Here is a 20,292-nt window from a genome sequence, read left to right as displayed (position 1 = left end):
GTTTCTGACCCTTTTGCTTCAGTAATGGAAAGCGGGAACGTAGCCAGAGCAGGCAATAATCTCCAGGGAGCACAAAATCTATCAGTCATCGATAAAGCTTTGTCTGAGATACTTCACCAGATGAGTCAATGTGGTGGGCAGACCTCTGAGATGGCCTCCAATGACCTTGCCCCCTTCTGTCGCACTCCTGTGTAATCCCCTCCCCTTGAACACGGGCTGGGCGCAGTGACTGCTGCCCCAGAGTCAGGTGAATGGGATGTCACTTCTGAGATTAGCTTATAAAAGACTGTAACTTACATCTTGCCCATCTACACTCTTTCTCCCTCCTGCTTGTTCAGTCTAATGAAGCCAGCTGCCATCTTGTGAGCTGCCCTGTGGAGAGGCCCACGTGACAGGGAACTGAGGCAGCCTCCAGCCACCAGCTGGCATTGAACGGAGGCCCTCAGTCCAGCAGCCATCAAAGAATCCTGCCAACAACCATGTGAGTTGTTGAGCCTTGAGATGCCTGTAGCCTTGTAAGAGACCCTGACCCTCAGCTTGCCCTCATCTGGACTCTAGGCCCAGAGAAGCTGTGAGGTAATAAATATTTGTTCTACGAAGCCACTAGGTTTTGGGGTAAGTTGCTGTATGGCAACAGGTAACTCATATGCTCAGACTGATTTTCTTCTTCATACATTACTGGGGTAGTCCCATCTGAAGGACATTTGATTGAGAAGGAAAGGGAGGGAAGGGTTTGGAATATGAGAGACCAAGCCCAGAAGCCCTCGTGAAAGGCCAGAGACCCAGGGAAAGAGGATTATGGATGAGAACAGAAGCAAGGATATATAATCAAAAAACATTTTATCTGATAGGAGAACGTACCTAAGTCCCTGAGTAAGCGAGCTTGTCCTGATGCTGGATAATAATCGCAGGCCCTGGAGACAATTCTCTGCCGAAAATTCAACGACTGGGCAGAGGAGGGAAAGCTGCAGGCTCAGAGTTGGAATCCTAGCTCTCTCCACTGCCTTGGGGTGGACACATAAAGAGGTGATGTGGTTTAGCAGGAAGGGCAGGGCCTAGATGCCTGGGGACCTGTGATTTTCTTCGGACTGTACAGCACATGCATTTTAAGTTTTTTGGGGTGCAGTCTTCTTACTTATAAACTGAGTGGCATCAAGTAGATTATCTCTGAAGTATTTTTCAGATTTAAAATTCTATGATTCTCTAACTTTTGCCAAGTTACCTCATCTTGCAAATGTCAAGTCATCCTGGCTTTGCTCTGGTCACAACAACGTTGTCAATGACGGACCCTCTGAGGGCCCTCAGCAGCCGTCTCAGGGTCACAGAACGGCATGTTCCCTATTTAGCTTACCCTTCTCACGAGTGCAGTCAAATGAGAGGTGCTGCCCATTTGGGCTCATGCAAACGAAGCCTGTGAGGAGGTGCTGGGAGCAGGTGGCTGCAACGAGGCTGGGACCAGCTCAAGACAGAGTTGCAACACGGCCCCTCTAGTTACATGACCGCAGGCTGGAGCGTAGAGAGCACACAGAGTTCGAAACGGTGTGCAGTGCAGAGCAGCACTCTGGGCGTGCTGACAGTCACCGACACTCCTGGTCAGGGTCTGCTCATTCTCTGCCCTCTCAGCACGTCTGGGCCAGACAGATACACTCAAAGCCAAGCTGGAGCACTGCACTGTGAAATTTCCCTTGTCTCAAAAGCACAGATGGGGTTTTACATTCAGGCAGGCAGGACCTCCCTGTGAAGAATGCCAAGCACTCCACTCACCCCAAAACCAAATCTAGAACAAATGGCACAGGAGAAGGCTGGGGGCAGCGTCACGGCTGGAACCTTGAGGTTATGGGGAACCTGAGAATCACACAGAAATCAGTAAAGGTGGAGGAACCAGTCGGGTGGCTCCGGGGGATGGGGATAAGTCGTCCAAAGCAGGTATAAAACAATCTTGCGCCACTGGCTGGAGCTGCCAGGATAGGGGCAATTAGCCTGGGGAAGCTGGGGGAAGGTCTGCAAAATGCTGCTTGGTGTTTGAAGGTTTCCTGGTGCAAGGACAGTGGGGTCTTGGAATACAACCTATAACAAAGCCTTGAATGCAGCACGGGCCAGTCACCAATAACTCAACACAATAAATGCCCTGTAACTCAGGTTCTCTGAACACAGAGGTCCCTTGTAGTTGGAAACAATTCCGCTGGAAATACAGAGGTGGAGAAACGTTACAATCTGGGAAGCTCTTTGGTCTGCTGGCTCTTCCCTTCTAAATTGGCAAAGACTCTGAGAACCTGAGAAAACTAGGTATCACATTTTAAGAAAAGGACTCAGAAATTATGCTTATAATTTCAGAACGTTCATGACCCCAAGAAAATAGCCTCTTTTTTTTTTTTTAGTCCAACACTCATTTTACATTTGAAGAGACTGAGGCCTAGAGAGGTCACAGGGTTCCAAATAAATGAGCAGAAAGGCTAAGACTGGTACCTGGGTCTTCTAATTGCCTCAAGCTGCTAGGAGAATCCAAGGCATAGCATAGTGTTGCTGAGGCCGGAAGGAACATGGATCAGCTGAGACCTCTCACAACTGAAGTTAACCGTGATCTTCAACAGGACAATTCATCTCCAGTAAAGGTGAGAAATGTCAGAAAGGAGAGTACAGCGATTATGACTTAGTCTCTTGTCACAACACGAATCTAATACTGAGCCAAAGCAGGTGGAGAGAGTGCCGGAGGAGGTGATGTGAGGACACTGGGAGCAGACACCGGCGCTTGCGGGCTGTGGCGGAGAGAGCCGGCTACAGCGGGAGAGAGCCACGGTCTTCAGCAGGAGAACGATTTGCACCATGCTCGGCTGTGCTTAGATATCCCCAGTGTGGTGCTTGGCACACAGTAGGGGCTCCATAAATCCAATCTCCTTCCCTTCTTTTTCTTCATGGCACAGGCACGAATTTTTTCCTATCTCCTTAGTACACATTACAGTCAAGTAATCAAGCCCAGAGTGGCTTGTGGCAAAAAGCCTGATTTGGAGTTATTGCCCTCTCTGGAGCATTGATAACTGTATCCTGTGCACGCGCGTGCACGCACACACACACACACACAGCTGCGACCGAAACTCTGAGCTAAGCTGTTATCATGGTAACAGAAGGAGACGCTTTAGTCTCCATCTCTCTCTCTCTGACTCGTGGACACCTGCCAGGTACCAGATGGCCTTTGTGGACAATTACCTTCATTTTGCTGCAGTGTATTTAAATTAAACAAACTGGCCTCTTTGCTGCCGATTTTCAGAGGCCCTCTCAGAAAAACAACAACAACAACAAAACGCACAAAAAAACAACATTGAGGGAAAGGAGCTGTAAGTCTGAAATTTAGGTGAGGCAGCCCGGACTGTAGAGAGAAATGGGATGAACAAAGAATGGACTTTGCATGGACTTTCTTCCTTCAGGAAAAGGTAAACCAGAGCCCACATACTATTTCCAACTGGTGTTGGTGGTGGCTCTTCTAGGAAAATGCAGCCGCCTCATCAAACGTGGCAGTGAGTGGAGAGGGGGCCGCCCTGCCCGTCCCACTGCAGGCTTGGGAATAACTGCCTCACGCGGACCAGGGACGGAAGCGAGCACACAGAGAGGGTGAGGTGCAGGAGGTGAGAAAGGCATCCACCGCGCAGTGAGCAAGGACGGGGCCGGGTTCCGTCCGGGGGGAGTTAGCAACAGCTCCAGAACACGCCCGGAGACTGTCCCATCTTAGCAAGGGTGCTACCTGCAAGCTGGTAGGTTTTAAAGGTAAATTTTGCTTCTCAACACGAGAGAGAAGAGCTGGACAGTTTTATGACGTGTCTCCCTTCTTTCCACCCTGAAGACCATGAACACACACGTGTGGGTCTGCTGGAAGGACGCGATGGAGCCACCAGAATGTCTGCCATGAGGTCCCTCTGTCCCACATCATCCCGGGAAACTCAGGGCTTCCACAGAGCCTGTCCCTCGCTGTGGCGGCCCCTGGGGTCAGACGGGGAACAGCGACTGGAGCACTGCTGGGTGATTATGATCACGGTATTGGCAACGGGCAGAAGATGGTTATGGTTCTCGATCTTCATGATCCTGTCTCTAATCAAGTCAAACTAAATTATGCAGAAGATGAAGCTTCCCTTGAGGCCTGGGGGGGGGGTGTCTAGCTATCTTTCTTAGTAGAAGGAGGAACGCATACTAAGTTCCAGAGACAAAGAACAATCTACTAAAACTCACCATAAACCCAAAGATCAAAAGAAGTTGAAATTTAAACTTTCAGATAGGGAAGCTCATAAATTCTAAGACCAGATTATGCTCTGTTTGTTTCTCCTAGTTTGTCCGGCTCTACTTGAAAATGGTATTGCATTAGCTCTCATTGCAGGATTTTAAAGTCAGTTCTCAGAGAAATGATCAGGGACCCCACTGAGGGGAAAATCCCTATAAAATGAATACCAAACACTCAGACTGCATTATTAGAAACAAAAAGAGAACAGACTGCCAGGAGAGCATGGTCCTTATTCAGACACCTAAATCAGTGATCGGGCAGGCAGCCAGAACCTATCCAGGATATTTTAAAATTCAGTGAGTCAAATTTAAATGCTACGTAACAGGTATGCAAAACTTGCATGGTGAGGTAGGCACCCTATTCAACACCACCATTCTCTGCTGAGTCCCTGCTGTATAGAACAGTGTAGAGTCCAGGCTTTGCAGTTAGGGAACCTAGTTTGGATGCCAGCTTTGCCATTTACTAGCAGTGTGATCTTGGGTAACTTACTTAACCTCTCCACATCTCAGACTCTTCATATGCAAAATGGATAATATCTTTGCAGGCTGGTGTAGATAAACATGAAATGCTTCACACTCCAGCTCAATAGAATCCTACCTGCCATCATTCTACTTTGAAAGGTGCTGGGGGTTACAAAGGGACAAGTCTCCACAGCTGGCAGGCTCATTGTCCCCTGAGGCTGTGAGGCATGTATGCAATTCGCGTACAAAGGAGGGTGAAATCCGTGCCTAGTGGAGGCCCAAAGGAAAAGCACAGAAGCGACAGAGTGTCACTCTGACCTTCTGGAACGGGGTAAGGTTTCACAGAAGAGGTGGCATCTGAGAGTATCTTGAGGGGTATAATTTCAATCGGCAGAAAAGGCTCGGGAAGGGCAATACAGGTGAGGAAAGGGCATGAACACAGGGAGGCTGGCCTGGGAGAGGAGGCTACCCGCGGAGGGGGAGTGGGGGGGAAGTTGGGGGGGCAATGGCTAGCATGTACGGGGCATGAAGACACATGGTAGGAAAGAGGAGTGTGGGCCACCATCCTCCAGAGCCTTAAATAGTCACCTAGTTTATTTACTAGGCCAGAGATGGGCAAACTGAAGCCCATGGCCAAATCCAGCTCACCACCACCTGTGTTTTACAGTCCATGAGCTAAGAATGGTTTTCACATTTTGAAACATTTTAAGTGGTTATATAAGTACCTACATAATATCTCTGATTTGGTTTACCAAGCTTAAAATATTTACTGTCCAAGCCTTTAATAAAATGCTTGTTGAGCCCTCCTGGGGGCGGCGCACAGGGAGCTAGGGAGCTAGGGAAGGCTCCTGAGGAGACCACGGCATGGCCAGTGCCATGTGTGTCCAGGAACCTGGCTCTGGGGCACCATGAAGGAGGGACTGAGCAGCCAGAGACAGAACACAAGGAACCCCATGCGGAGGCTCTTCCAACTGACCAGGGGACAGACGACGGAGGCTGGAATGAAGAAAGTCAGCGGGAACTGGAAGGAGAGACACAAGCAGGCTTGTTGAACAGCAAGTGCGCAGAGGAGCAGAAGCCTGGAGAGGGTGCGCGGACACAGAGCACTGGCAGGAAAAATGGACAGAGGAGTGATTTTCGGGGAACACGCCTGAACATCGTTCACTGTCCAGCCCATATCTAAACCTCAGACTCAGGGCCTCTGAGAATGCCTCGAGGGCTCAGGCTGGTGTCACGAGCAAGGTTCTCTGGGCTCGGGGCAGTGCTTCTTAACTGGGGGTAATTTCATCTGCTAGGACTTGCTGGGGGGCAGGGGCTACCACTGGAATTTAGTAGGTGGAGGTCGAGGGAGCTGCTGAACACCCTACAATGTAAACCCCCCAGACCCCCCCTGAAAGAGTTATCTGGCCCACAATTCCACAGTGCTTAGGATGAGAAACCTGGCTGCGGGTGAGACAGTCTTCTTTCCCCAGGTGTGGCTGCTGTGGAAGGAAGGGCTGGTCACCCATAGCCTCAGGTTAGCCTGGGACCATCAAGGGGCCCAAGAATAAACTCTCACATCTTCTGCACATTTGGAAGATGTCCCAGGGTGGGGGCAGCTATAGGCCTCAGAGTCTCCTAGATTCTCTCTTGGTTTCCTGAGGTCTGAGATGGTTAAATACAGGAATTGAAATTTGATATGTGAAAGCAATTACATAGTGAGTGTTGTATATATTTAAATTAAGAACACATAATAATAAATGTACCGAAGGATTTATGAAAAATAAATAGGCAGATAGATAAAAGTACTGAAGGGTTTATAGTTAGCCAGCTTGTAGAGCAGTGGTGAGCTGGCACGAATCCTTATTAAAGGTACCACATTAGCTGCAGTTAACTGTCTCTCTGCATTGCCTCTAATTTTATAAAACATGCTTCTACTTTTCTTTCTTTTCTTCTCTTTCTCTCCCTTCCTCCTTCCAGCTCCCTTCCTGCTCCCTTCTTCCTCCCCGCCCCTCACCCCTCTTTTAAAGCTTGGAGCATCTATACTGCAGTGTCAAATGACAGTAATTCCACTTGCCAGATTATATGATGGGCAGCAAATGGAGAAGAGTGCAAAAGTCTACTGTACCCTTTCTAACATGGTTCTTTTGGCTGAAACTAAGCAGATGTTCACTTCAGGTAAGGAAAGCTCCCTATCTCGGCATTACGGTTAATACGGAACATCAGAACCTGCCTGAGGTCAGCTATAAGACCCCAGAGACCGGCACAGCATCAGGATTTGATGAAATGCCTACAGATGCTCTCAAAGTGAAGGGTCATATATCCAATCCCAAGCCGAGAGGATGCTAGGGGGAGGTCTTCCAGAAAGATAGCACTAGGGATTCCTCTCCTCCTGTGGAAGCCCAAAACTCCCAGAGATAAGCCAAAGGACAGGCCTTCATGGGAGTAGCTGATGCTTTCTTTTGTCTGGAAAAGTGGAAGGTAGAAGGTTGGCATGAGGCAACACTGAGGGAGGAGCTGGTTAGCGAAAGAAAGCCCAGACAATGAAGGGAGGGCAGAGGGTTTCAAAGTCACAAAAGGAGACACTAGTCCAATGAATCCAGTTGTTCTTCTGTAGACCCTTCTTGGTTTATAGCCGTTCTGCAATATCCTGACTGGTATTAGTGACGAAAGGATGAAAGGGTTGTGAAATTGAAGTTTACAGGTGAAGAAACAGGTTTGTAAAGGCAATGCACGTGTTCAGATAGAAAAAAATGAGGTTTTTGTCAAGAAGGTTCTATGAATCAGAACACCAATCCACTCAAATAATTCAATAAGGCGGGTTAAAGATTTAATTCCTTCTCTTTCACTGGTTGAAACCAAAGGGGGGTGGGGGTTGGACAAAACAAAGCCTATTTTTCAGAGCTGTCTATACTCCACTACTCTACTGAAACTTTTCTTTCCAGGGTTGCTGATAACTTACTGATTGTCAAATCCAAGGGCTTCCTTATTCTATTGTCTTAATAACTTTCTCCCTCTTGAAACTATCTGAGCTTTCACAAGAACCCACAATTCTACCCCTCCCACCTCCCCTTTCTTCCTTTTCTCTACTATGCTTTTTTCCTAAGGCTCATGTATATGGTTTCAATCCTAATTTTATGGTGAAGACTTCTAAATCTACAATGCTAGCCATGTATTTCCACTGAAATTTCAGTTGCATATCCCCAAATATATAGCAGACCAGACAAAAAGCTTGACCGCTTGCCTAATCTTTGAAACTCAGTATGTTCAAAATCAGGTCAAAATCCCCTTTCTGCCCCAGATCATCTCACCTTTTCACTTCTTCCGTCAATGTACCCATCATTTTCCCAGGTCCTCAGGCTCAGAACCTAGAAAAGTCATCTTTTACTTATTCTTTTCTGTTGATGCTTTGCTGAGACTCAGACTGTAGTACTCTGGGAGAGACAGTGTGTCCCCGGGATTCAACAGTCTTCCAGCGGAAGGACAATTTCCCCAGCTTGGTGTGTAGAGAATTTCCCTAGAGACCTTGGAGGACAGTTTTCATATGCTGTATGCATTCTGGTCAAGAGAGGAAAAGACAGAAATATAGTACAGAAGGGAAATAAAAAAGCAGGCAAGGAAATCTCTCAGTCTGTCATTGATGATGGGGAGGAAAAATACTGGGGATGCTGCAAAGACTCAAAGTGATTTCCCCCCTATATCCTCAGACTGTAAGCTCCTGGTAGGTGTTCAAGGAGTTTCAGGGGAGTTAAATACAAATACTTATTTTTAATATTGTAATGATGTTTCCTCTTTTTTGGGAAAAAACTGAAATAAAAAAAAAAGTAAAACAACAAACTACCAGTTTCCCATAGTGAGTACGGGAGCCAACACTGATGAATGAGCCCACTCGGCAGACTCTCCCATGGGCATCTATGTGCAGGCGGCACATCAGATAGTCTAGACAGACTGGGACTGGGACCCAGGCTAACGGTTTGCGGCAAAGTCCTGTAGTACACCACACTGATCTTGGTTTACCAAAAGACATCTGTGGAGTTTGCAAACTTAGGGGGACAGCAGTGGTGACTATGGCTCAGGATATCACTGACCTGACTTGCGTTTCTGTATTTTAGTTAACATGCCAACAATGAAATAAAGTTCATACTACTTGAGGGCGGTATTTGTGTAGGATTTCTCTCATTATCCTCCAGAAGGCCAAGTTCACTGCCTTGAACATACGTAGTAAGATACTGCTGAATAAATAAATGAATGGCAATTCTTTGCATTGGGGTAGAAGCAGACTCAGGCTTCTATTTCAGAGTACGGTGGGGTCCAAGAGTCCAGAAGATTTAGAGGCATGGGAATCTGAATCACTTCCCAATGAGATTGTGTCCAAAGGTTAAGTGAAGCAAGAGGGGAAATGGTCCATGAGCACATCAAGGGGTTCGCCAATAATCTCTTTAATGGACAAAGGAGGTTTTTATTTGTTGTTGTATAGAGTTTTTTTTTAAAGTACTTTCTCTGAAACTTACAGAGTTAATATTCATGAGGCTTGTTAGAGTCCTCATGGATTAGCCATGGCTAACTAAATATTGAGTGGCCTTCTGAGGCATATTTGGGGAAGCCAGATCAGAGATGTGGGCTTCTAGCCAGCCCACACCATTCTTTCTTTAGTGCAGTTGTAGTGCACTAAATGCAGTTATTCGTCTGATTCTGGAAATCAGAAAGTCACGGGGCAAGATCCCACTTGATATCCCAACTTACTGAAGTAAAAAGAAAGGTTCCAAGTGTGGCAATGCTCTCTTAGTGGAATCCCCGAGATTCCTCTAATTACATAATTTTCAGAGTCCCACCTATAATCCCCTGGACCAGTAATTACCATATTACTAATTTGGATCAGGGCCACCTACATGGGAGCCCCCTATCCTTATATTTACTATCTTAAGTTAGAGTCCTCAAGCCTGATGTTGATCTGCACATAAAAGGTAGTGACTTCTTCTTTTTTTTTTTTTTTTTTTTTTTTAAAGATTTATTTATTTATTTATTTGACAGAGATAGAGACAGCCAGCGAGAGAGGGAACACAAGCAGGGGGAGTGGGAGAGGAAGAAGCAGGCTCACAGTGGAAGAGCCTGATGTGGGGCTTGATCCCACAACGCCAGGATCACGCCCTGAGCCGAAGGCAGATGCTTAACCGCTGTGCCACCCAGGTGCCCCCAAAGGTAGTGACTTCTAATAAGAGAATTCAGAGAAATGTTCAAGGAAATATCTTCGATGAATAAACCCTACCCCTTGCCTTGGATAGCTCATTTCATTTGGTGTTAGCAATCCAGCAGTAAAATTTTATGGTATACTGAGTCACTGGAGAGAATGGAACACCGAGATGTAACCAGAATGAATTCATACATCTGAAATCTCTCCAGACTAGGACTGGAGGAGCCCACAGCTTAAGTGCACCAAGCAGCAAACACCATCACCAGCATTACTCGTCAGTCTGCTGTTGCCTCAGTGAGCTCCTTTGTTGTCACTGCCGGTGAATCCCACAGCCAGGCTGCAGACGCTGGGTTTTTACTAAACAAAGCTCAATATTTTCAAGTGATACAAATAACTATAGATATCCTACATTTTATAGATTACCTGTATTTAAAAAAAGAGGATGATTTTATTCTATGTAATCAGTATCTGTTCTTTAGACAGAAATAAAAATAGAATTAATAATAATACTGATATATTAGCTTGGTGTTTCTATTCTTTTGGCAACCTTGAAATTCCTTTTTCTGCCACCTTTTTATAAAGGGCTTTTCTGAGCCATGATTCAGTCCCCTGAATGGGTAGACCTACTGTGCAGGAGTACCTTGAGCAAAGTGACTGTTAAAGGTACTCGAAGCAGTAATGGCCCTCATAATTAATAAACTTATGAATTCACACTGCCTTTTAACTCAAAATCTTGTAAATCTGGTTAATACTGGTTTTCATTCAGCAACTATTTATTGAGTATCTGCTGTGTGGCAGGCATCAGGCTAGTGACGGGGGATGCAGTAGTGAAAAAGGCAGACAAAGTCCTTTAATTGCAGTCTTACGATTATCATGGGCCTGATTAACCCTGACTCAACTGATACAATCTAATTCCCGAGCCTGTTAAACTGTAGGGTATATCGTGGGTTGAAGAGTCACTCAGTGAAGTCTTATCTGAAACAGCCACGCAGTTCTGCCCTTAATTATAACCCTTGGATCTGAAAAGAGAGAAGGGAAGGAGGGAGGAGGGAGGAGGGAGAAAGGAAAGACATAAGAATTATCAGCTGAGGTGCTGATGCCACTCACAGCAGTGGAGAAGTGGCTGAGGCTGAAGGCAGGCCCACAGCACGAGAGCAGCTACGTCACAGTCATTACCCACTCCTCTCAGATCCCCCCAAAGCCAAAATAATCCCTAAAGAGGAAAGAAGCAAGAAGGCGGACTACATGAAAAGTTCTCTATAATGGATTTATAGAGCCAATTTGGGAAAGCCTGTCTAGTAAATTCTTCATTGTACAAGTCTCTCACGATTATTTTATTACCCATATAGGGTAATACATCTTGATAGCAAAGAAATTAAACTATACCAGCCAGAACCCAGGAAGGAAGAAAGTTACAACTTAGCTCTGTGCTAAATACCTTTTTGTGCCTCACTCAGTAACGAGAGAAACTAAAACAGAGACGCTAGTTCTAAAGCTTTATATGTCTAGGTGTTAAAAATGTTGTTGAATTACATAAAGCCATTCAGTTCAAATTTGAGCCTCAGAGCTGAGCCCTGAGTGGGTCCAGTTTAAACCTGTGACATAAACAAAGGATATTTAAACCTATACCCACAGAACAGAATGTCTTAACTACACCGTTGTGAAAGATGAGAAAACAGTTTGTACCAATTCATGCCATGGGTGGTCCTATGAGAGTGTGAGGACAAGGTCATGAGCTCAGGACCGTGGCCACGGAGAACGCCCAAGACATACACACGAGCGGCTCACTGGGGCAAGCTTAGCGGTCCGGGCTAGCTTCTTATTTGGCCAACTTCAGGGGTAGGACGATCTCACACAGAAGCACAGGTCACTGAATTGAGCGTGTTATTTAATCCCTTATCTGCTCAAGGTCCACTTTTTAAATACTTTTTTTATTTTTTTAAGTAATCTCTACACCCAACATGGGGCTGGAACTCATGACCCTGAGATCAAGAGTCACATGCTCTACCGACTGAGCCAGCCAGGTGCCCCAAGGTCAGCTTTCAATTAACCTGAGAAACAAAATACCAGAAGTGGCAATTTCTGGTTCTTAGATTACATGGCAATCCATAATATTTTTTTTTTAAATGAAATGTCTACTGGAAGCTCTACGGCTACCATTAAACTAGACCCTCATAATGACTGCCCTCTTCTGAGGAGTTCTCAGGTAGGGTGCAAGGTACTTCGCTCTGAGCTGGCACATTCAGAGAGGGATGAGGAGATGCCAGTCTGGGCTGACTGCTGGAGTAAGTTCCCACAAGCGGTTTCAGCCGTGACACGCATCTCAGGGGTGCAAGAGAGAGAAGAGAAGAAAGGGAACACTGGTTGTCAGCAACTACAGGGGAGATGATGCCCTGGACCGGCAGGAAGGAGATGAGGCTGTCAGGGAAACGGGGGGCAGGGAGATGGAAGGAGAGATGTTCTCTTTCCTTCCCTCAACACAAGCTCACCCATCCTCCTACTCGTGGTAGGCATTACCAGCATCTGCTTCTCTGAGGCTTCTAAGCAAACTGGAGGATTGTACTTCCATGACCCTGGAAGTCAAGTGTGGTCATGTGACTTGCTTTGGCCAGTGAAATAGAGTGGAAGTGAAGTGCGTCACGTCTTGGAAGAAGGATTTAATGACTGGGCTTGACTTTCCATCCTTGTCTTCTGCTTTGCCCATGTGAATGTACCTACAGAGGAAGTGCCATACGATCAAAGCAACAAACTATGTGTGAATGAGGGAAAAAACAAAACCAAACAAACTTTTGTTACAGTGAAGCCACTGAAATCTCTGGGTTGTTCCCCTACCTTAGTCCCGTAATCTATCTCCTTTCCCTCTTTCTGAGTCTCTCTCCCTTGCTCGCTCCTTTCTTGCCTCCTCCCCTCATCTGATCTCTTCTTCCTTTCTTCTCCCCTTTATTATTTCATTGTCCTAACCGAAAATAATAAAAAATATAATGTTCCAAATTCCTATTCTTAATCTAAAACATGGATCAGTTTGTTTTTTGAAAAAGAAATGAGTGAATTTTTTGAATTAAACATTTCATATTTCTATCTTAAAATTAAAGCCCTGAGGTGAATTAAAAATCAGCTTTAGCTTGTGTAAAAAAAATGTATGCTTTGAAAATCTTACAATGTTCTATAAACATATGCTGTGCTATTGTGGATAGGCCCTCAATTGATTTTCTTGTGTGGGTTAAGGGCCATCTGGGAAAATAGAAACAAACACGAAACTTCCCTAAACACCATGCAACAGCCATGCCGCCCAAAAACCAGAGCCCCTCCTGGAGCCGACTCTGAGCAGGAAATCACTCAGGTCATAACCAGTCGCTTAGTCTTCATTGGTAACTTGGTTACAAAGGCTACTGGAGCTGGAGCATCCAGAAGCCTGCTCAAGACTAAAGGACATTTGAAGTTATCACAATAACTACACATTTTCATGCACAATCATTCATGACATAGTATTTAGGCCTGAGGTCACCCCCACAACCCCGAAAGTTGTTTCGAGCAATTAAAGTCACTCTAGACATGAGGCAGCAGAGAATGCAAGAGCAGGAAAATGCCATCGTAGCCTGACTAATCATGCGTATTTAACTAAACACAACAGATGTGTACTTAAAAAAAATCCAACAAGCTCTGGTTTCAGGTAAGAACATGCTCTGCGAGGGAAACAGGACGTGGGCTTTCAGGCCACTTTACACCACCACGGAGAGAGCTGCGGAGGGTTTTACACACAAGCAACTCTGCAGAGATGATGAGAGGGAAAAGGTATGTAACAGCTACATGAGGAAAAGAAGACCATGCAAAAGGGGTGAGAATCAGGTGGAAGAATTCCCAAGTTCACTTACTGCCTGCTTTTGCTCTTCCTCCTAGAGATGTTGAAGAGGAAGAAAAGGCAGAGGAAAAAAGGAAAGAGATTAATGCCCGTCGCCACAAACATTTGGAAGAGATGACAGAAGAATCCGGCAAGTGGGGCCAGGCCCCTGGGTGCAGAGACCAAAGGCCCTGACCGCCATCAGATCACTGTCACCTGGACGGAGTGAACGGCAGGCCTCTGCCCCACCCAGTTCATTCAGTGCTAGCTTCTAGAGCTGGGAAACCATCGAATCCAAATTCCTCATTTACAGACCGAAAAGGCCTAGGGAGCCTGACTTGCCCGAGGTCACCCAGCTGTTTAGGGTAAACTGAAAGAAGTAGCTCATCGAGGCCTCAAAAGCCCAATCCTCAGCCAATTTCACCACCCCCACGTTCACGTGTGGTAACTCCTTCTCTAGACCAGCAGTCCTCAAAGCAGCAGCCGCACCTGGCACCTTGTCAGAGATGCAAATTCTGGGCGCAGGCCAAGACCACCTGAATCCAAACCCCTGGGGTGGGAGGGGCACAGCAATGCATTTCAGAGCCTGTCAGCTGATTCTGAAGCCTGCTAGATTGAGAGCCTAAAACTGCTCTACAAACTTCCCCAAAACTAGCAATTTCACCTGACCACAGATTCTCTAATTTAGTCCCCTCCTCTCCACTTGCTTTCGGGCTGCTTTGTGGGTTTTCTTTCCCAAGGACGCACATACGTCCCCATTCCTCCAATAAACTGGGAACTGCTTCAGGGCCCTGAGAGGCTTTTGTAAAAGAACTCTTGACCTCAGTTTTTCACTAACTCAACACAGGTTCCTCTAGTACTTCTTATGCATAAGGCACTGGAAACATGAAGCTGAGTTGCGGCCTCTGTCTCTCAGAGCCTTGCAGGGACGGTGGGCAAAGTGGGTACTCGCCAGCTCACAGCTATCAGCATGCATCACTAGGAAGAAGCACAACAAAGATGAGATAGACACTTCTGAGTTTCTCTCTCCTCAGTCCTTGGCTCTTCAGCTACTCTGTCTTTTAATGGGTCTTTTTGCTTCTTCTTTCTGTGCCTCATCATGGGTAACTGTGGTCAGGGAGCCTCTCTGCTCTTTGTCCCAAGTGCGCAAATCTAAAAGCCGTCGCGATGGTTCTATTTAAATCGGATCCAACCGAGCGAGCCGTCGTCACTGAACATGTGTGTGGGAAGTCTTAGGGATAGATGAGAGCTTCCGCTTTCACAGAGTCTGCAGATCTGGGGGCCATGGTGAGAAGGCCTTCAGAAAGTCCCACCAATTACAAAAAGGAAAGAGGAGGTAAAAAATTTGGAAAAAAATAATTTTGTTCCTGCAAGGGAGCGACATGGACTAGGAATTAAATGGGCACTAAGAACTCTCTTAAGGAGACTCCAAGCCAGCAGAAGATTTTCTTCATAATCAAAGCCAGCTGCTGGATGCCTGACCATACTTATACTCACAGGAGCCCAAGCAAAGAGGGGCCCGGAACATGAGCTGAGTTAGCCTTACGAAGTTAGCACCTTTTAGCTTGTGTATCTGGCACGCGTGGCTCTGGTTAGAAGGGATTTGAATTCTGCAGTTGGGAGGAGATCTCCCTTCCTGGCCAGGCTTCCCTGTAAGGCAGAACACTTTTCTTCCATTCTCTAGGCAAGGCAGACAGCCATAGGAAGAGTTATTAAACAATTTAAAATGTGTTTTTATTCTTGGCACAAAGTGTGGACATGACACTGAAATGATGGGGGAGGCATCGGGCAATCCCAACATGCTGAAATTGCAGCTGAGGTCAGAAGACCAAGATGAAAGTTCTCAGAACTGTTTCTAAGACACCTCCCTATTTCCACTGTTTTTTTCCAGGTTTAGTAATGGAGGTGACATTGCTTTGGCTCAACAGAATAAGGACATTTCAGAAAGCAATGCTTCATGTTTACACATCTGGTGACTCTGCTATGGATAGTTTGTCCAAAGACATGACATCATTATAATCTGCAGTAGCCATGTGTCAGGTTAGGATGGGAGAGGTGGACAGGGCAGCTTTTTCCAGAGTCAGAGGACCCTGCTGTACACTGGGATTAGAAGGGGGTGGACTTTGACAAAGTGTTACTTAGGATGGTGTTACAGTATTTAAACTCACTGGAAGTTACTCAGATAAAGCCTTGAAGGCTCGGTCAACACAGTAAACAGGTCAGTTATAAGATCTTGGAACCTTTTTGTTATCAGCTGCAGTCAGTAAACACTGACTGATGGCAACTGGCCTAGAAGCCAAGCTGATGTAAAGGAAGTCATACTACTTTAACTAAAAAGTGCAAATCTACAAGTGCTTATGTCACCTAAAACCATGTAAGACTCTTCCACGTGGGGGATGTCTGGCTAGGTGGCCACAGTCCTGCCATAACCACTGCAGCTATCTACACGAAAATTCATATTCTAAGCCTCGTTTGCAAATGAGGTTGAAATCCAAAACTACAGAATTCACCTGGGGACTATGTTTCAAAAGCAATATTAGAAAAATGGAAAATGAGGCAGAAAATATTTGGGCCGTGATTTGGAAAGTGAGACATCAACACACAACCACTTCCAGATGAGACAGAGGTTACCCACACACACTCATCAAGGGGAAATGTGGGGGAAAGATACATTCTGACCATGGCTACCTGGATGTCAGGGCACATTACGTCATTAAGAAAACAAAAAAAACTATTAAGAAGGTCCCTGATACACCTTGGTGACAGGGACTAAATCTTACTCATTGCCAAACACCTAAATGTGATACTTAGGAACCAATATGTTTTTGTTAAATAAATGTATGATTACTTTTCACCCTGCCTTATTCCCAAAAAAAGGATTTAAGATTATTGTTGAATGAAATAATAAGCAATGGTGACACTTCGCACGTATACTTCCTTAAATTATCATTTTTCAGATAAACAGACAATGTACACTACATTTCACTGAAGCAGTAGAAAGAACTCGCTGTGAAATGGAAATTTACTGTGTGGTGTATTTTAATTTATGAGTATCCCAGACCATGTGGTTTAATTGTCCATTTAACTAAGTGCTTACAGCTGTTTTATGAGAGAATTAAATGCTAGCAGACTGAACATCAATGAAAGCAGGACAGTCCTTTGAAATTAAAATTAGGATCCTAAAGTGTACTTTTATTATGGGTTGGTGAATATCTTTTTTTAATAGTAGGAAAACATCTTTGAAATTTTCATGGAAGTCAATGATTCCTATGGATGACCTTTAGGAGTGCATATAATACACAAATTAGGATTGTGCTATCATCCTTTTAGGAAGCTGGACACCGGAGGCATGAGATTTTCATCTGTAAGTTCTAATCAATGGATAAAAAGACAACATTCCTGGTCTGTGTTGCAAATTCTTCCTCCCAGTCTGAATGGCCTCAGCCTATCAGGTGAGTGAATTATAAGTCATTTAAGAAGCTGGCAGGGGATTCTACAAAATGGGGCACCAGGATCCTGCTTATTTTACTGTAAGACAATAGCTAGAAATACAAAGAAACTTAGGGGTTGGCATCAGAGTTCCAGGCATCCGCTCATTCTGCTTAGCCCTTGAACACAGGCATCAGAACTGAACTACAGGGTCAAGTAATACACATGGGACTCTGCGCCAGGAACTCTAACGAACATGAGGGCAACCCAGCTGACGAGAAAACACACCGCGGTACTTTGGGGAAATATATTCTGACCTCTTTTCAGTTTGCATAAACCTTTGCCTTTTACAAAAATTACCCTAGGGTCCCTTCCCATCTGTGTTTGGGTAATGTCTGAGAGCATCTTACTAAAAGGAGTTGGACCCAGGCAAGGGGCGGGTGGATCCCTTTATCTCCTGTCTGACAGGGGACCATCCCATATGGCAGGGCTTCCGAAGCCCCCAAACGGCTGGAGATGTTACAACAGCCAAATGCAGCTCAGTACATCTCTGCTGTCTTGAGTGGGTGATGGGGTTGGAGTAGCTGGAGACTTGACAACTATTAGAGGGATGTGGGCAAGGTTTTATGCGTAAGATTTTCTTTAAATAAGACCCACTTAGACATGAGATATTTCTCAGGAGAAATTCTATTAAAAGGGTTAATGTAGAAACACGTCCATGTAAAACAACCCAAATACCCCGGACCAAAGCTAGGGGAAAAAAAAAAAAAACTCAGCTCAAGACTAAAAGAAGCGATTGTCTTGAGCAAGTCACAAGTCAGTTTAAGACACAAACACTACATTTACTGAAGCTGCTAATACCACTAGCTGCATTATGAAGGGACTCGCCTAGAACGAAGAAGTTGAAGAAAAGTCTCCAAGCCGATGTTTTCTTGAGCCCCCACTCCTAGTCTGGACCCTTGCCACTCACTTCAGGCTGGATGCTTTTATTTGTCTCCATTTCTCCTTTAGTTTCTCCCCTCTCTAATCTGCTCTACACATTTTCCCAAACTATTATTTCCAAAACCTTCAGTGACTCCCCTACCACAGGATTAAATCCACTCCCCTCAGCCTGGCTTCTGAGGTAATCCACACTTTGTGATTTCCACTGTGGCTGCTAACTCTGTGTCACGCCACAAAATACAGTGGTTTCCAGCACAGACAGAGACCTAAGGAATGAGCCGCAGGAAAAAATGCGCTTTGGTATTGCTGTTATGAATCTGGGTATATATTTCTGTTGAATACCAGGAAAACCGTCTAGGTGAGGACATTTAAATGCCAAGCGTGCCTCTCTCTCCTCTGGGTTCAGGGGTTGTAATATATTCTTCAACAAAGATAGACAGTGAGATCTAGTCATCCCAAAATTATTGAAGCCCCAGTATAACAAACCTAGAGCTAATATGCTATTTTGTTCCTCCTCATAAAATTATTCGTTAGAATTAGTCTGATTAGCTTGGTTTGCGGCTCCGATTCTTACTAAAATAGGACACAAAATAACTGTTATGTATTTAGGCGGAATATTTGAAAACTTGTCTTAAGAGAAACTTTAAATCGTGGAGAAATACTCATTTACATATAGTTAATATCCTGTTTACAAACCTTTATATGTATTCATAAAAGCAACTACTCAAGGACTGGACTCTAGTTGCAGTTACTCATTTTTTATCATCAGCTTTCACACTAGTTTCCACGACCTTCCGGAGTCAGGGCTACCTTTATGGGCCAGTGGCATTTCAGCCTTTCGCTGCATCTCGTTCAGGACAGCACAGGGGAGGTAGCAGAGGAGCGGGTGGTGAAAGGGAAGGAGGACGGCTGAGCCCAGGGCGGGGAGGCGGGGAGCGGCCAGGGCCAGGGCTCTCTCACCTTCAGCAGCTTCATGAGCCCTTCCAGCTGAACCATCAGCTCACGCCTGCTCTCCTGCAGGGCCGACATTCTCTGCTCCAGCTCGTCTTTCCTCTGCCTGTCCGAGGGGAAAAGCCCATCAGAAAGGAAACTCTGAAGATAAAGGGACCTTTGAAGAAGGGTCCAAGTGTAGGTGAAATGGGTTTTAGACCCGATTCAGCTACTTACCAGGGTCTGAGATGCTGAGCAAGTCATTTAACCTCTGCTACGTTATGTTGGAAAGTGGTAATAATATTTGTTTTACTCTCTTCCTTTAATGTTTTGAGAACAGTATGTAAAAATACTTTGGAAAACACAATATAGATATGGCAATGTAGAGAAAAAGTATTAATAATATTATTATTAAAGCAATTTTAAAAATTCCTCAGGAACGCAAATACCTCATTTAGAGAGAATATATAGAATTAGTCTAAATTTAAATTGATAGTGAGAAAATGTATGAAAACTGCTCAGGGAGAATAGGGTTCTGTTGCTATTGCTTCCAGCACCAGACACCAGCCTCAAGTGTGCGACTGGCATCAGGGTGACTCTGTGTAAGAGAACTGACTTTTTCCCGAGGACAGTCAATTCTAGCTATGTCCAAACCAAACTTAAGACTTTAGTCCACAAATGGTTCTCCTTCCTGATTTTTTCCAGTTGTTATGGCTGAAAACTTTGGTCCTCTTTAATACTTCTCTGCCTACACCCTAATTCTCCGTCACCCAATTCAGATGATTCTTTCCTAGAAATTTATGTGTCTTTCTCTTCCCATATCTCTCACTTTATCCAAAAACACCTACTTTACATGTGCTATGTTCTCCTATCTTGATTAATCCTGATTTCATCTGTTACGGTGAAGTGGAATAGAAATCAGAAGACTAGAGGGCCACCATTTACTAAATACTGCAACCTTGGACAAGTCACTTACCCTGTAAGAGCCTCAATTTTCTCTTCGCTAAAATGGGACTAATTACAAACAACAACGGCAATTTTTGAGGATCAAACAAGATACTAGGTATGAAAGTGTGTTCTATGAACTTTACAATGCTTCTCAAAGAAAACCTGTTCATTTCATCATCCTCTGTAATAATCTTAGTAGCATTTCTAGCATCACTAACTCTTGTCTTGCACGATCCATGCCTCAGCTGTCCATTCTAGTAACTACTAGCCACACATGACTACTGAACACTTGAAACATGGCTATTCT

General features: G+C 45.1%; 1 protein-coding gene across 8 annotated transcripts in view; it reads right to left on the bottom strand.

Annotated features, from left to right (window-relative positions):
• DTNB (dystrobrevin beta) overlaps positions 1–20,292 on the bottom strand; it is a 251,360-nt gene that overhangs the window by 25,747 nt on the left and 205,321 nt on the right. For all 8 annotated transcript variants that reach the window (XM_034659796.1, XM_034659801.1, XM_034659799.1 and 5 more), the window contains exons 15-16: positions 19,068–19,164; positions 13,771–13,791 (exon numbers count right to left, since the gene is read on the bottom strand). In XM_034659796.1, coding sequence (XP_034515687.1) covers positions 13,771–13,791; positions 19,068–19,164 — 118 coding nt within the window. The remainder of the gene's footprint in view (positions 1–13,770; positions 13,792–19,067; positions 19,165–20,292) is intronic.

This window comes from Ailuropoda melanoleuca, chromosome 4 (assembly GCF_002007445.2).
Source record: "Ailuropoda melanoleuca isolate Jingjing chromosome 4, ASM200744v2, whole genome shotgun sequence".
Classification (NCBI taxonomy): Eukaryota; Metazoa; Chordata; class Mammalia; order Carnivora; family Ursidae; genus Ailuropoda; species Ailuropoda melanoleuca.
Note: the sequence above shows the minus strand (reverse complement) of the source record. Positions and strands in the feature narration are given on the sequence as shown.